The 16,310-nt window shown below is 43.5% G+C and overlaps 4 protein-coding genes across 10 annotated transcripts in view; 3 read left to right on the forward strand and 1 right to left on the reverse strand.

Annotated features, from left to right (window-relative positions):
- dis3 (DIS3 exosome endoribonuclease and 3'-5' exoribonuclease) lies at positions 1 to 5,665 on the forward strand. Its single transcript, XM_057048405.1, has 21 exons — positions 1 to 487; positions 680 to 837; positions 908 to 1,104; positions 1,179 to 1,252; positions 1,382 to 1,549; positions 1,638 to 1,796; positions 1,975 to 2,082; positions 2,233 to 2,370; positions 2,476 to 2,622; positions 2,732 to 2,848; positions 2,994 to 3,095; positions 3,294 to 3,358; positions 3,455 to 3,539; positions 3,605 to 3,732; positions 3,843 to 3,929; positions 4,034 to 4,190; positions 4,438 to 4,652; positions 4,759 to 4,927; positions 4,996 to 5,154; positions 5,238 to 5,360; positions 5,478 to 5,665. Exons 1-21 carry the CDS (start codon positions 269 to 271, stop codon positions 5,544 to 5,546), a joined length of 2,844 nt encoding a protein of 947 aa, XP_056904385.1. The 5' UTR covers positions 1 to 268; the 3' UTR covers positions 5,547 to 5,665.
- On the reverse strand, positions 5,616 to 15,355 carry bora (bora aurora kinase A activator). 4 transcript variants are annotated; one of them, XM_057048414.1, is made up of 16 exons: positions 15,216 to 15,355; positions 10,818 to 10,933; positions 10,607 to 10,696; positions 10,362 to 10,526; positions 9,110 to 9,177; positions 8,707 to 8,867; positions 8,460 to 8,578; positions 8,322 to 8,367; positions 8,156 to 8,234; positions 7,994 to 8,038; positions 7,857 to 7,913; positions 7,513 to 7,778; positions 7,244 to 7,403; positions 6,595 to 7,157; positions 6,362 to 6,493; positions 5,616 to 6,278 (listed from the first exon to the last, which is right to left on the reverse strand). In XM_057048414.1, exons 6-16 carry the CDS (start codon positions 8,860 to 8,862, stop codon positions 6,258 to 6,260), a joined length of 1,644 nt encoding a protein of 547 aa, XP_056904394.1. In that variant the 5' UTR covers positions 8,863 to 8,867; positions 9,110 to 9,177; positions 10,362 to 10,526; positions 10,607 to 10,696; positions 10,818 to 10,933; positions 15,216 to 15,355; the 3' UTR covers positions 5,616 to 6,257. The 4 variants fall into 4 exon arrangements, with proteins under 4 accessions (XP_056904394.1, XP_056904396.1, XP_056904395.1 ...); XM_057048416.1 differs by lacking the exon at positions 9,110 to 9,177 and having other exon boundaries at positions 8,460 to 8,566; XM_057048415.1 differs by lacking the exons at positions 10,362 to 10,526; positions 10,607 to 10,696; positions 10,818 to 10,933; positions 15,216 to 15,355 and having other exon boundaries at positions 8,460 to 8,566; positions 9,110 to 9,294.
- Positions 9,310 to 10,097, forward strand: mzt1 (mitotic spindle organizing protein 1). The gene is made up of 3 exons (XM_057048424.1): positions 9,310 to 9,528; positions 9,614 to 9,759; positions 9,981 to 10,097. The coding sequence occupies exons 1-3, from the start codon at positions 9,477 to 9,479 to the stop codon at positions 10,002 to 10,004; spliced, it is 222 nt and encodes a 73-aa protein (XP_056904404.1). The 5' UTR covers positions 9,310 to 9,476; the 3' UTR covers positions 10,005 to 10,097.
- Positions 14,989 to 16,310, forward strand: part of dachc (dachshund c) — a 14,569-nt gene continuing 13,247 nt past the window's right edge. The window contains exon 1 of one of the 4 annotated variants that reach the window (XM_057048408.1): positions 14,989 to 15,791. In XM_057048408.1, coding sequence (XP_056904388.1) covers positions 15,208 to 15,791 — 584 coding nt within the window. In that variant the 5' untranslated portion in view covers positions 14,989 to 15,207. The remainder of the gene's footprint in view (positions 15,792 to 16,310) is intronic. The other 3 variants (XM_057048409.1, XM_057048411.1, XM_057048412.1) reach the window with 3 other exon arrangements.

The raw sequence follows: 16,310 nt of genomic DNA on the forward strand, positions 1-16,310 counted from the left end.
GTGTGTGTGTGTGTGTGTGTGTGTGTGTGTGTGTGTGTACGCGCGTGTGTTTTGAGCAGATGTATAAATACTGGAGAATTTTCTAGAACAAATATTAGTGTAACATAAAGTCACCAATTGAGAGCTCTTGAAATCAGAATAGTCCTATAACTCAGGGACTGTTATATCGACCAACAGATTAACTTCGCACATGTATCGCGACTTCTCTTCAAATGAGATCTGAAGCAAATTCCTGTTCCATTTACTGTTGGAAGATTTTATCAGCAATATGTTGAAGTCAAAAACCTTTGTTAAGAAGACCCGGTCGGGTGGAGTCATGAAGGTTGTGCGTGAGCATTATCTAAGAGACGATATTTGGTGTGGAAGCGAAAGTTGCACAGAATGCAAACAGGAGTCTCCGGTCCTTCAAAAAGACGCGTGTATTGAGAGCAATCTATGCTCTTACCCACATTATTTGATCCCGGACACAAATGTGGTTCTACACCAGGTATAAACATATCTTTAATTTCCATCCAAGGTTGTCGTGATCAAAGAATCTAATGACGTGACTGTGCTGACATTTCTTGACAGTCCACATTTAAATTGATGACAGCGGTTTAATGCATGTAATGCATTGTAGTCTTTGAGTTTAACACTACCGTATAAATGTGTTTTGACGCCCCCCTCCTGTGTGGTGCAGGTTGATGTGTTGGAGGAGGCTGTGATTCGTAATGTCATCATCCTTCAGACTGTCCTGCAGGAGGTTCGTCATCGCAGCGCACCAGTCTACAAACGTGTGAAGGATATGATACAGGACAAAGAGAAACACTTCTACACTTTCACTAATGAACACCACAGGTGACAAACTAGGCTGTGATTATGCTTAAATGTGGTAACTGTATTCATTTTTCTTTTTTCTTTTTTCCAGGGAGACCTTCATCGAACGGGAACCGGGGGAGAGTGCCAATGATCGCAATGACCGTGCGATCCGTGTGGCAGCAAAATGGTACAGTGAGCATCTCAAAGGTCACCAGCCTGATGGAGATGAGCTCAGGGTGGTCCTTCTCACCAATGATCTAGGAAACAGGGAGAAAGCAAAAGAGAACAACCTGCTGGTGTTCAAATGTAAAAATGTTTTTTCTGATTAAAAATATGAGTTTCCGGTTCAGTCTCAAAGATTTTATTGCATTTCATTCTAGGTGAAGAGTACATCAAGAGTCTGATAGCAAACCCTGAGCTTGTGGATCGTCTGGCATTGTCAAGTGATGACCAGGTAGACATTTTCAGTGTTATGACTGTTTATTATTGTTGAGGTTTCCAGGTAGTAATTCACTTGAAATGGAATTTGTATCGGAATCAACTTTTCTTCTCCAGTCATTTATTTTTTTCGCTTCTTCCTCAGAATGACATTACCAGTAACAAGGTGTTATTTGCAGAGCACCTCCCTTTGTCAGTGATCCAAACGGGAATAAAGAATGGCTCCTTACTCCAAGGCACCTTTAGGGCCAGCAGGGACAACTATCTGGAGGCCACTGTCTTTGTACATGGAGGTGGAGAAGATGCGACAGAGGTGCGTGAGTCTACATTCATGTGTGAATGAACAATCTCAGCGATATTACTTACTGCCAGAGGAAATACACCTGTCAGTCTCCTTCCAGGTTCTCATCCAGGGTCTTCAGAACCTCAACAGAGCCGTCCACCAGGATGTTGTTGCCGTGCAACTGTTACCACAGAGTCAGTGGGTGGCGCCATCCTCAGTCATTCTCCAAGATGAAGGCGAGGCTAAAGACGAAAATGCTAATGAGGAAGAGGACAAAGTGGGTTTTTTTTACATCTTGTGTTATTGGCTTTGGCTAGCAATTACAAATTAATGTAAAATAATCGAACTGAGTTTCCGCTTTTTATAGTCAGAATGAAATGACAGCAGGTGGTTTATTCTTGTGCCGTGTGTGTTTTTTTTGGTATTCTAATGAGCCCCATGTTGTGTGTGAGCAGTTGCAGCCATTCACGGCAGCCCAAAAGCCCACAGGAAAAGTTGTGGGAATCATCAAAAGGAACTGGAGACCTTTTTGTGGCATGCTTAATGTCTCTCAGATTAAAGAAGTACGTGTAAACAGCTCTTTACACCATAAGTTGGACATTGTCATAAAGCTTAGTGCCCTCAAATATATGTATCAACCAGCAAATGTTATAATGTGGATATTGTCTGCCTTTTAGTCTAAGAGCTGACCTTTGCTTTGCTCTTTTATCTAGTCAACCAGGCACCTTTTCACCCCCGCAGAACGCCGTATACCTCGAATACGCATTGAGACCCGTCAGGCATCAGCACTAGCCGGTCAGAGGATCATGGTGGCCATCGATGGCTGGCCCAAACATTCCAGATACCCAAATGTGAGTTGGAAGTGTACTATACGTGGTGGGAAGAGGTATACAAGCATTATCGCAACACTTGGGAAAACTGAGTGCCGTGCATGTCTCATTCTTCCTGATTGTCAGGGTCACTTTGTGCGCAGTCTTGGGAAGGCTGGGGAAAAAGACACAGAGCAGGAGGTCCTGCTGCTAGAGCACGATGTTCCCCACCAGCCTTTCTCTCAAGCTGTGTTGAGCTTCCTTCCCAAAATGCCATGGGCCATCACGCCGGAGGTAGTGAAAACAACATACAGTACCAATGCGTATTCAATATTTACCAGTGGGCTATGGGCCTGTTCTTTGGCATCACATCATTGTGTCTATTTATGAATGTTGATATCAGGACCTGGAGAAGCGGGAGGACCTGAGGCATCTGACGGTGTGCAGCGTGGACCCTCCTGGCTGTACAGATATAGATGATGCTCTGCATTGTAGAGAGCTTGAAGACGGAACCCTCGAGGTACAAAATTGAATTTTCAGCCTGGTAGGACAGAAAACCCGGCAGGATCGTGGCCCTCAAAGACTGAGTTTGACACATGTGACCTAGACTGTGTTCGTTGAACTATTTATTTGTGTCAGTGTTTGAGATGTGTCTGCTTCTGCAGGTCGGTGTCCACATTGCTGATGTCAGCCACTTCATCAGACCTGGCAACGCTTTAGACAGAGAAGCTGCAAACCGCGGCACCACTGTCTATTTGTGTGGTAGAGTAAGTATTCACATCCAACATTGGTATCTGAATATCATTGTTAACACCAATAAAAGGTCTTTTACATTTGAGACCCAATAAATAAAAGGGTCTGGTGTATTCACTTATTATCTTCTGTGTGTTGGCTGATCATCAGACCTCAACTTTAATGTTAGGATTTAAAATACATGTTGTATTCTTTGAATTTGTCCATTTCAGAGGATAGATATGGTCCCTGAGCTCCTCAGCTCCAATCTTTGTTCTCTACGATCAAATGTTGACCGGTAGGGACTTCTCCTCATACATAAATACCCCATAACACTCCTTATTTTGTGCTCTTTCAGGTGTCAGCTCTTTGCCATTTGTGTATTTTTGTCCAGGTTTGCTTTCTCCTGTATTTGGGAATTGAACCAGAAGTCTGAGATTCTAAAAACAAGGTTCACAAAAAGTGTCATTAATTCGAAGGTAAAACACGCACACGCAGAAAACAGGAGCCAAAATAGTCAATGATAGCAATAACTCCTCTTCAGGCATCTTTGACCTATGCTGAGGCCCAGATGAGGATCGATGATAGCACCAAGAATGACAATATCACCAAGAGCTTAAGAGGCCTCAACAAATTAGCCAAAATTCTTAAGAAACGGAGGATTGAAAATGGGTGAGCCCAAAGCTGAGAATTGAAAATGAGGCTTTTATTTTTGCCACGGCAATTTTCTCTTTTATATAATAGTTGTATATTAAAGGGATGAGTGTTGGATTCCCCCTCAGAGCCCTGACGTTATCCTCATTAGAGGTACGTTTCCACATCGACAGTGAAACCCACGACCCCATCGACCTCCAGGCAAAGGAGCTCTTGTAAGTAGCTTCAGAAGGAAGCTTTCTCCCTCCAGCTTTCCTTTGGACCTTTCCTGGGTTGATGTTATGTAGATAAAAATTAAAAAGCCTCTGCTGATTGTCAGGGAGACCAACTCCATGGTGGAGGAGTTCATGTTGCTGGCTAATATATCAGTTGCCCAGAAAATCTACGATGAATTTCCAGACTGTGCCATGTTGAGGAAACATCCAGCTCCCCCTCCATCAAACTATGACATCTTGCATAAGGCTTCAAAGTCACAGGTGAGAGACCCTCAGAACTTTATGTTCATTCACTTTAGCAGAAAGTGATTGTTTCTTTTGATTTCAGTTTTTTTGGTGACCAGCTTTGTCCTCTCAGATGTAACACTACTTCTTTTAGTTAGCTGCTTTTGTTACCTTTAGTTATTTTACTATGTTGTGACTAATTTCCCTCACAGTTTATTTGAAACTATGACAGATATCCTACTCATAATTTTCTGTTTCATTGTTTCACCTTTTTTCACGTCAGAATGTGGAGATCCACACAGATTCAGCCAAGGCACTAGCCTACTCCCTGGACAAGGCCAGCGTGGAAGGCTTCCTCTACTTCAACACTCTGCTGCGTATCCTGGCCACCCGCTGCATGATGCAGGCTGTTTATTTTTGTTCTGGCATGGACAGTGATTTTCACCACTATGGCCTGGCCTCGCCCATTTATACACACTTCACGTCGCCTATTAGGAGGTAAGAAGATGATGCATGCTGGGGAGGGGAGCCATTCATAGTGTATCTCCCAGGTTTTGATACCTTTCCTCTCTTGCACATTCGGTGCTCTTGGTCTCCTTCACAGGTATGCAGATATCATTGTTCACCGTCTGCTTGCAGTGGCTATAGGAGCAGACACCACCTACCCAGATTTGATGGACAAACACAAGCAGTCTGCCCTTTCCAACAACCTCAACTACAGACATAAAATGGCCCAGTATGCACAAAGAGCTTCTGTGGCCTTCCACACGCAGGTAGTGCCAATTCAAAGCAACAGCTCTGCGGTGTCAGTCTGGCTTTAACACAAACTGTCTCCTTCCAGTTATTCTTCAAGAGCAGAGGCATTCTGAATGAAGAGGGATTTGTTTTGTTTGTGAGGAAGAACGCCATCATCATCCTCATCCCCAGGTTTGGTCTGGAGGGAACCGTCTTCTTTGACACCAAAGACAAGTCAGCCCCAAATCTTGTCTTTGATGAAGCGGTATGAATCCAAGTGTTTGGTATTACTGGAGCACCGTCTGTGTGTCAGTGTGTCTAAGGGTCTCCTGCATGTGTGTGTTTTAGGGCCCCACTCTGAAAGTTGAGCAACACACCTTTTGCATATTTGATAAGGTGAAAGTCACCATCAGACTGGATGATTCCAACATCCAGCATCAAAAAATCCGCATGGCTCTGGTGGATCCGGTGGTAAGGATACATTCACGTACCAGTGCTGCATCATCCTGCGCCCTTCTAAAGAATGGAAACAATGTTTTTATCCATTTACCATTTTAACCAGTTTCCACAATGCATGACCTGTTTCAGATCCCAGGTGTGAGTGTGCCAGCCCCCGATGTGGAACCACAGGCCAAAAAACCAAAACTGGACTGTTGATCCAGAAATTAACAGCTGATTCTCTGGATTAAATGCCCATGAAAGACCTGCTGTTGAAACAATTCACTCTTTCATTTGAAGCAAGTATTCATTTTAATAAATGTGCCCCATTGAAGCAACACTGCACTCATTATTTAAACTCTGGAATTCGCAGAGCAGTTAAAGGCAAAAGAGAACCTGAAAATGTTGGGTTGTCAAACACATAAAAATTATTTAGAGAAATAATTCAATTTAGATTTAATGTCACAATCTGCTAAAAATGCTCCTGAGGCTGTGCTGCAATTAGTGAAATTATTGAAGGGTTTAAGAATATCCTGCCAATCCAGATATGATCCACAGTGGTGACATGATTGAACCATGATAAAACTGCTTTATACATAAATACTCTGTTGCTGCCTGGAGGCAGCATCGACTGCACCGAATACATCAGTATCAAATCAAATTGAAGTGATGGGAAATGATGCTCAAAGTTACATGTGTGAAAATTGTCCTCTTCGTAGGGATGCTGTCAACCATCACTGTTCTCTTTAGTATTGATAGTAGAAGCTCAGCTGTGATCAAACCTGTGACCTAAACACGGAGCCTTAAACCACATAAAAGCAGGAAATTTTACACGTGCTACAAATTCATTACAATAAATGATACAAATACAGTGTAAATGTCACTTTAACAATTCTCTGAACTGGACGTCCTAAACGCATCAGTCGAGCTTCAGAGATGAGGGTAGAATACCTGCAAAAGATTTTGGGGCTGAATAAAACAAACAAACAAAAATACAAATGAACAGACTGATATTTGTGGGATCTCAATAGTACCTTTACTTTCAAGTGTCTGGGAATCTGAAAGGCTTCTTCAAGCAGATTTGAACTGAAGGACTCTTTGCAGTGGCTCTCAGAGTCTGTGAGACTGTTGGCCCCCGCTGATGTGGTGTTGTAGCCGCTGTCCACCTAAACACATGCAATAAAGTCACAAAACACGGCAGCAGCACCGGCACAGAGTTAGCGACTGTATTTAATTGCAGGCTCCAAATCCAAGTATAGAAACCAACCTGCATGCTGGAGTCGTAGCGTAAACTGCTGCCCTCCATCAGGACGGACACACACATGTGAGTGCTGTCTGTCCCTGACATGTTTCCCATACGAGAGCTGGTCAGGTGTCCTGAAGACTCTCCACTTTCCTCCTCTTCATCTTCCAACCTTCCTGCCATCCCATTCTGCTTGTCTTCCTCCATTTTAAGAGGTTCCAAAGGATCCGGGGCAACTTTCTCACCTACATCAAGTTGAGGATTGTGGCCCAAGGGGGACGTAGGATCTAGATCCATAGGAGGAAATGAAGAAGAGGAGGAAAAAGGAAGCAGATCCTCAGCCCTCTGATGGTCTGGTAGATTTGGATTAAGGATTGGGGAGATGAGGGGAGGAGAGAGTCTGGAGTGAAGTCTTAGCCGGGGCTTGGGTCTGCCGTTCTGGTGTTCACTGTAGCTCTGAAGGTGATGCGGGGAGCAGCTATGAATAGGAGAGCAACCCTCCACAAATGGCCTCTCGGTGCAGGGAGTCATATTTACACTCGGGTGGACATCGTATGGAGTAACGCTGCTCGGCTGATTGCTGTCAGCTGAAATGATTAACTGTTTCAGACCGAGGTAGAAGAGAAATGCAATAAAATTCCATCACAAAATTTATTCTAGCAAAAGAAAATACCTGAGCTTGATGCATTTGTTGCATATGCAACAATAGGAGACACTGTAGGGGAGCTCAGGCCAGCAGGAGACGATCTGTCAGGGAACAGAGGGCTGGTGATACTGCCAAGGCTGCAGTCACGAAAGCAGCCATTCTGGATGGGACTGGAGGAGAACTGGCCCTGCCATTAGAAATAGAACAGCTTCCAAAGTCTGGGTAGACAACAGCTTATTTATGAACCTTTCATCACAGGCAAATTGTTCAAGGATAAATGTGCAACATGGCCTCACCGTAGAGGGAGTCAGAGCCAACCTTCCACACGCCAGAGGGGAGTCAATAACAGAAGATACAGCTTCCTCCTCTGCAGCGCCATGGACTTGTTTTAGAGGAGGACTCTCCTGCCTGGTATAACTTCTCTCTGGAGTTGGAGGACCAGAAGAGTCAGAGCCACTGTAACTGCCCTGACCATCAAGGAAGAGCTTTCTCCTTAAAGAGGAGGAACTGAGACTTTCCTGCACCGCGTCAGATGCTTCCCCGGCATGGCGGTAATAGTCCCCTGCAGGACAGTTGGGGAGGGGGGTTAATGCTAGAAGATAATATGGTTTGAGTTCAAGGACAAATGTCAAAATCTTACCCAGAACTTTCTCTAAATCAAAGGTCAAAGGTAACGAAAGAGTTGTCTGACAAGCAACTGTGAAGAAAGAGCATTCAATGACATCAGTAAAAGAGAGAGGAGGAGATCAGAGCCTGAAGGTGTCCACTTAAACCTACCTGAGGTTTTTTCTGGCTCTTCTGCAATCATAACAGATCCACAACCTACAAGTGCATGGATAAACCTTCAATGAATCTCACTTTAAAATGCAGAGGAAATACGAATTGAAATCAAATAACAGAGCGATTAAAAAAAAAAAAAAAAAGGAAATCAGACCCTACTTTTCATTTTGATCTGACAGGTTTTACGGGTGTTAGTCGTTGCCCAAGGAGAAGGTACAATGGTCCCTTTGGTGAAAAACTTTAATGGGAGATGGCAAATATAAATTTAAAAAAGTGAACATAATATAAAATATTTAGGAATAAAAATTCAACTTGAATCTCATGCCTGTTCAATAGCATTTTGTCGTTTCTCCTCAATGTCAGAATCCAGTCTAGAATTTTTAGAGAAAACTAGCATCAGCTTTTGTTACTGCTCATACATCACATCATCTAACAGGACAATTATGTGTCTTTCAGCCATTACCTGGTCTGGCTGAGGCAAAAAGACTGGAGCTGGATTTCCTCCTGGTCTATGTGTATTGGGAGAAGACTTGCCATTTCCTCAATAGACCAATCAAACTTTGGAGGAGTCTCCATGCGAGACAGATTAAGACAGGGACAAATAAGTAAAGTAAAGCTGTCCACAATCAACACTTGTGGATTGGCATGATGCGCCTCTCCAAGGGTCATACAGTGGTACAGGATTTAAAATAAGGTGTGTTAACACTTACAGATTTACAAGGCTTGGACTTGAAGACAGAAGGACTCGGCACCAGAGCTTCTCGGAGGTGATGGTAATCATTCGGACTTTCAAAGGGATTTCTAATGAAAGGCCTGCCTGGAGTTTCTGGGGTGATCTGTGACGTAATCTCGACATGGTCTCCCATTTTAGCTGACAACAGTGAGCAAAATGAGCAGAAATAGCAGCACATTTCTACTGAAAGAAGGAAAACATCTGTCTTAATTCACGACTCCTTTGGTTTAGTGGAGCACATTAACTACATTTCTATTTTACAGGCTCTCTAAAACGAGCAGGAAGGAATTCTATTAACTTAAATTATGTTGGTGCGCTTACTTTACACGGACCTGTACGAAAACAATTAATTACAGTGAGATATCCCCAACGATACTTACAAGTGTTAAAAAATCAGAAGGAACGCAGAGCAAAAACCTGCTTCCATTGAAGGCTTTGCCAACACCACCTAGCAAACACAGAAAGCTTTCAAACCTTTATTTCAACTTAGCCCGTAAAAAGAGCTGGCCAATAGAAATTGGGCCGGAAGTTCCGGGGAACCAATCAGAAAAGGAATATGGTGTCGTCACTTCCGCCTATAGTTTCCTTAGCACATCCGCCGTTAGCGTCCATGATAGTTGCTGTTATTTTCCATTCAAAATATGATGTGATGCATGTTAATGTTGCATAGATTGAATCCAAAATTTGCAGCCGTAACAGTTCCGGTGGTTTAATCTCGAGTATTCTGACACAGTTTTCGCAGCCACTATGGCAAGTGCAGCGAACGCAAACATGAATGCAGTTCGGGAGACCATGGACGGTAAGGACAGGTGTACCACAACGATCAAACCATGTCAGTGTTGATCACTACCACCGACGGATCCGTGACCATGTTTTTTTCACAGTCCTGCTGGAAATTTCCCGCTTATTGAACACTGGGTTGGACATGGAGTCTCTGTCCATTTGTGTGAGACTGTGTGAGCAGGGCATCAACCCAGAGGCCTTATCTGCTGTCATCAAAGAGCTGCGCAAAGCGTCGGAGTCCCTGAAGGTACACCAGCCTCCGTGGACACACGAAAACACATTGTGGGGTATTTACGTGCTAGCCAAACGTCACCAACAAATGTCTAATATTTATCTCCTTTGGGTGGTTGTAGCTGACCGCTTAACATTGGACACCATGAGATGACAGAAAGAGGAGTTTGTTTAACGGGGACAGTCTATTGTGAAGGCCTAACATAATGGGTTGTGATTTTATGTCTTCTCCTTTAGGCTTCTGAAAACTGCACCAGTTGAGGGTGGATTCTGCTATCTGGGGCCAGCTCTGGCTTGCCCAGCCCACCTTGGCTGGCTCTGCTGGTGCTCAATAAATTCTCGTTTAAATTTGAATTGTTTGGCTTTATGGCTCCACTTTTCATACCTGACTGGAGTTGTTTCTGAACATGAAGCCAGAAGCTTCTGTCGCAGGGCTTACTCTTTTCCGGGGCCCCTCTGTGGTAACATCATCCTCTGTTAACAGTACTGTAATTCCTTTTGATTAGTAAATGTATTGCATGCTATTCTTAAATATATTTGTATTATAACTATTAATTGTTAATATTATTATACTATTTTTTGCTACACAGTTATTGCTTAATAAATAACATAATATACCTCACTGAGTGTCCAGAAGGTGGCGCTGTATGTTTGTGATTCTACTGGAACGGTTTCTGGTGCCAGCATCAACAGCAGTTTTGGGTTTGTTTTTTAACAAAGGATGCATTTTTTGCTTTGCTGTAATGTCTTTGTAGGATACAACCAGTTTTTACTCCAGCTGTCCTGTAAAGGAAGTGATTTTTCAGTCATCTTAGGTGAAAAGGACAGACTGCTAGAACATTCCCAACAAAACAGAAGCGTACCATGGCAGAGAGATCCTGTCAAACCACAATCTTAAATGCATTTCTGTGTGCCCTCCATCTCTGAAAGAGTGTTTCATATATGCCACAAGCCTGGGAAAAAAGAGGGGAAGAAATGAAGCTCCTACATCATGTCTGAGCTCACAGAGCATGTGAAATAGATCTATTCATCTTCAAGATGAGGAAAAGTGCTGAGAGTACAAAATTTTCTTACCTGGGCTAACGCAGATGGTAGAAGCTCAAACTCACATCTCTTCTGTCTGAGGACATGCACATGCATGTGACTTGCAAGGTTTTCAGCCAGAGGCTTGTAAACGTGGCACATCAGCCCTAAAAATGGGACCGAAGAAAGCAGCAAGTCTAAATGCATTTACTGTCTTAAACTTGTTTCTACCATCTGCACACATCTGTGCGATGGGGGGCGACCCGGGAACGGCTTCGTTTACAAAGGGAGACACGTCTGAATGCAGTGGATTCAGGATGCTCTGTTTGATGTGCTGAAGCTCTTCCTGATGTTGGCCATCTACTTTGATCTTATGAAAGAAAATAAGCACAAATCCCAAAGTCCTGATGGAGAGATTAGTGTCCACATATGCATAAACATCTGAGAGGTGTTAAACTAGGGCGCTGGTCAGGTCACATGACTATATAAACTCAGGAGGCTACAGCAGGTCCTCATTTCCCAACATCTGAGGGTGTTTGTACGTCTGATAATTACCCCAGCTAAGGAGGATTGGATGATTTACGAGGCCGCTCTCATTTAGCTTAGGAAGATCTGTGCTTTGCCAGGTGTTTGTATTGGATATTATAAAAAATAATTAGACCAGACTGATTAGATACTGTTCATGCATACAGAAAGATGGTCTGTTGATGTTTGTACAAACCCAAATTACAACCTTATTGTCTCATCAAAAACATCTAAGATGGTGTGAAGCCATCTCCAGCAACAGTCAGAGATCTGAGTGAAGTTCAGTTTACTAATTACCACCAGCCATAAACAAGCAGCTCTAATGGTCAACCTGCACAAACAAGGCTTTGTTTGTGTCCATTTCACATTTCATTTCTCATTAAATCAGAATTTCAGGGATAGAATATTCAGCTATCTGGTGGAATTCTCGCTGGACTAAAAAACTTTTTATAGTAAGAAAGCTCACATCTCATGAGCTGCTACAGCTTTAACTTTCTTTAAGTTCGAGAAGCTTCAGAGGCCAATGGTGATGTGGAGATTAAAGGCGATGAGAGGTGCTGCACCGTTGGTGGCTTGGGTCGCTGTCTGACCTCCACAGTACAGTCACAAAAGAGGTGTAACACATGTGATCACATCTGCAGCCACATCTTTCTACCCTTGCTTGACCTGAAGGGTTGCTGCTTGACCTTGTTAGAGCTACTCCCGAGATCCCAGTCTCACCATAACAAGGACATTGGGTAATAAACTATTAAAAGCATCATTACAGATCATCAGACAGGATAATGACATGACACTCAAAATAATAATATTTAAACAACTTCCAAAGTCTTTTAGTGACTTTGTTGTTTTTTCAGATTTTCCAGGCAGATTAATGTGGAATTGATCGATTTGCAGATGTAATTAGCATCTTCTGCATAGATGCATAATAATCATATATTTGCCTGCTGGTTTGAAAGTATTAATTGTCTTCATTAACAAAAGGCCTTAATTGAATAACAATTAACAAAGTTAGTGATGGTATTGACACAGCAGAGTGGCTCCATTGTGTTTTGATCACGGAACCACCTTTATCAAATTGATATTCTGTGTGTTGGACTGTGTAATGACTAATATCATATTTGCCTTATTAGTTAATGAGAGGGGCTCAGTCAGGCGTAAATCTGGCATCGCTCGTGTTTAACAGGTAGGAACCATATGTTGCCTTAATCAGGTGGCAGAATCACATTTAAGCCTAAAATTGTCTATTAATAAAGGTAGCTAGTAAAACAACTAATTCAATTTTGGGTGAGGCGAGCAGCTGTTCCTGCATGCGTCCAACCTTGTTCCCTGCTTTCTTCTTCATCTTTTTAACATTTAACAGACTGTTTGTTTCTCAACTTTTCCTGTAGAAAATCAAGATGGAGGTTGAACGAGCTGTCCACTCTCCTTTAAAGAAGACAATACAAGGCGTTCCGCACTGACAGGCAGCTTTGTGAATGTGTGAACATGGAAGAGAAAGAGAGAAGGAAGACTGCCAGAGAGTGAAGAGCAAGTGATGATGTGCATGTTAGAAAAGAATGAAGTTTGTGTGTGTGTGTGTGTGTGTGTGTGCGTGCGCTTTACAGTGACAGCTTGTATTCTCCGTGATTAATGATGTGCTGTGTGACTTGATAAGTGCTTTGGAGGACCAACGCTTGTTTCAATTAGACCTTGTGAAGGTCACAATGCCGCGCCGGCCTCTCATTATCATATCCATAATCAATCCACATTATCATCGCACAATGTGGATTGGATGTGTGATATCTTAGTCACACACACACTGATAAGCACACACACACTAACACCTAATCACATACCAAAACACACACACACACACGCACACACACACACACACACACACACACACACACACACGCACACACTAACTTCACTTAACGTTGATTTGAGTCATAACAGTTACTGTCAGGATGGATTGTCTGCTCAGATTAAGAGTGTGTTTCTATGAATTAAGCAGCGCTGATGGTGGTGGCATTTCAGATCCCCTTTGTAGACACAAATGCCAAAACATCATTCTGTCACCTCCTCCTTCTCTTCACAACACACACACACACACACCACACACACACAGCCTACACATCTTTCCCAAGACCTCAGAGTCTCTTGAATAGAGGCAAAGTGATTGGTGTGTTTTCTTTCTCTAATGAGAACAGATTGAGTGGTATTTACACTTCATGGGATGATCTAACCACCTACACATTTCCTTCATGCTTCTTCTGCTTCGTGGCCAAATCAGATGTGTAGCAATGACCAGAGGTGGGTCTTCCAACATGAAAGCAACATGATCTTTAGGCCATGACAACCACACAGTTCAAAAGAAATGTAACAAAAGTTATGTTTGAAGAAGTGAGTGAGCACTGAGGTAGCAGAGGTGACCCAACCTATGATTTAGGAGCCAACCACAGAACAGAGTGATGACCTTGGATGCGAACTAAACAAGTGACATTCATCTTTAAGAAATGATCGTGTTTATTTTTCATCACCTATTGAAGTTTTATTCTTCAATAACAGAGTTGACAGCACATGTTGGACCATTTCATGGCCTTTTAAGCACAATAGCTGCAGGAGGAATGAAACCTTTGGCCTTCCTGTGATAGGACAAAGGAGACTCCACCATGCTGTAAAGCCATATGTGTCCTGGTTGTGTCCAATAAAATCAGAGGTGACAATTCTAATCATTTCTGTAAGCTCCAACACTCAGTAGATCTTTCAGCTCAAATCAGCAGTCTGAGGGATTAATACTTTTACATGTGGGAAATAATACCAGCAGCCATGCCTGGTTCACTCTTCTGGCTCTTTGCTCTAGTTTCTACAGATGGGGAGAAGAAGAGTCGTGACATTTGGTTTTGGCAGGGAAAAGGCCAGACTCAGCAGGAGTTATCAAAGGCAAAAAGTAAAAAGTTTGCCTTATCTGCCAGCCCTCCTCTCTCTCTCTCTCTCTCTCTTCCCCTGGAGATACTCATGTTAAGCATAATTAAGCAGATTTGATTAGCATCAAGCCTGGCTTCCTCTCTTGACTTTTAATGAATGTAAATCTACCATCTACCTCCTAAAGATTAATTTCTGCCAATTAAAAAACACAAGAGGGTTTATAGGAGGGGGTATGAGGAAAAGAGTGTTCAAGTCCTTTGAGTTGGAGTACAGTCAGAGTTTTATCCTCTTGTCTTAAGGTGTGATGGTCTCCGGAGATCTCCCCCCTTCTCTCCCCCTTACGACCAAGATCATTATCAACACAATGTTCCGTGAAAGCCACTTTGAAAGAACTGCAAGCTCCATATGTAAATGATGTGTGTGTGTGTGTGCGCGCGAGTGTGTGTCTGTGAGAGAGAGAAAGAGAGAGAGAGAACGCAGTGCAAGGAACAGGTAAAGAGGTCAATTTGTCAAAGCAAGGTTATTGTTCTATTAATACTGATGATACTGATAATAATAACAAAAACAACAGTGATAATAAAATAATGACTTTTCTTCATCTGTGTCCAGTGAACAAAGCTGATTGTTTTGGTGTTTTTGTCAGCCTAGAAGCATCAAGATCAGGGCATCATTTTTCCAATGAAGGCTTTATAAATAGTTTTCTGAAAAGTTTATACATGTATAGGATACTCCCCCCCCCTCTACGAACATATCCAGGCTCCTCCTCCCATGATGATGTGACAGGGTCTTCAGCTCTCCTCAGTTTGACCCAACTATTATAAAATCTGTGTTTCGGACCTGCTCTCTTCTCTTGCATTCATCTCTACCAACCCCCTCTCTCTTCTCTCTTCTCTCTTCTCTCTTCCCCCTCTCTCTTCTATTTCTCTCTCTATTTCTCTCTCTCTGTCAATGCAACTTTCTTAAATAGTTTACTTGGTAGTTGCCCCCCCCCCCCCCCAAGTGATCGGGAATGTCTACCATGGCCACTCCGGCTGCTCCGGCGCTGCTCTCCACGGCTCCGCAGGCGCACCACCCGGCTCCATGCTCCGGCTCTCCGACCACCATCTCTCCGCCACCTGCGGCCGCTTCCGCCGCTTCCTCCCCGGCTCCTCCGGTCGCTCACTCGTTGCTGCTGCACCAGTTCCGAGGGGACTTCTTACTTCCGAACGGGAGCCCGTTAAAGAGCGGAGGAGCTCCGCTCTCCAGCAGCGCTAAGCCGGTCTACGCCACCCCGTCCCCCGTGGAGAGCACGCCACAGAACAACGAGTGCAGACTGGTGGAGGTGAAAGGGGCCAAACTGGCCTCGTTCACGGTCAAAGACAGGGAACTCATCTGTCTGCCGCAGGCTTTCGACGTGTTTCTCAAGCACCTGGTCGGGGGGCTTCACACCGTCTACACGAAGCTGAAAAGGCTCGACATCACACCGGTAGTCTGCAACGTGGAGCAGGTCCGTGTGCTGCGGGGCCTGGGGGCCATCGCCCCCGGTGTGAACCGGTGCAAGCTGATCTCCAGGCAGGACTTCGAGACGCTTTACAACGACTGCACCAACGCAAAGTAAGTCTGCTCTGTGTGTGTGTGTGTGTGTGTGTGTGTGTGTGTGTGTGTCTCTCTGTGTGTGCGAGAGAAATGTGCTACCTGAACTCAGAAAAAAGTTTGTGAAGAATATCATTTTTCTTATTATTGCTATAGCCTTTCAATATCACTTTATAAACAACAAACCACGAAAGGCTGAGGTGTGATGTATGATGTAGGTTATAGATTAAGATTAAAAGTTGTTGGCAGGTTATTAAATACTGATAGTGGGTGATTAGATTCATGTTATAATGACTTGTTAATAAAAGGATGATGAAGAGATTTAGGCATCTTAAAAACTCTTAAAAGTTTGCCATGTTATCACAGACTGTGATCTGTCACTGCTCACGCGCGCGCGCGCACACACACACACACACACACACACACACACACTGTCTCTCTGAAACACACAGCACACATTGAATCTGACACTGTCATTTTGAGAAATTGATTCTTCACAGAAATTAATTATTTTCCTTCTGGCCCCAAGCGGCAGCTTAA

The sequence above is a fragment of the Takifugu flavidus genome, chromosome 11 (assembly GCF_003711565.1).
Source record: "Takifugu flavidus isolate HTHZ2018 chromosome 11, ASM371156v2, whole genome shotgun sequence".
In the NCBI taxonomy this organism is placed as follows: Eukaryota; Metazoa; Chordata; class Actinopteri; order Tetraodontiformes; family Tetraodontidae; genus Takifugu; species Takifugu flavidus.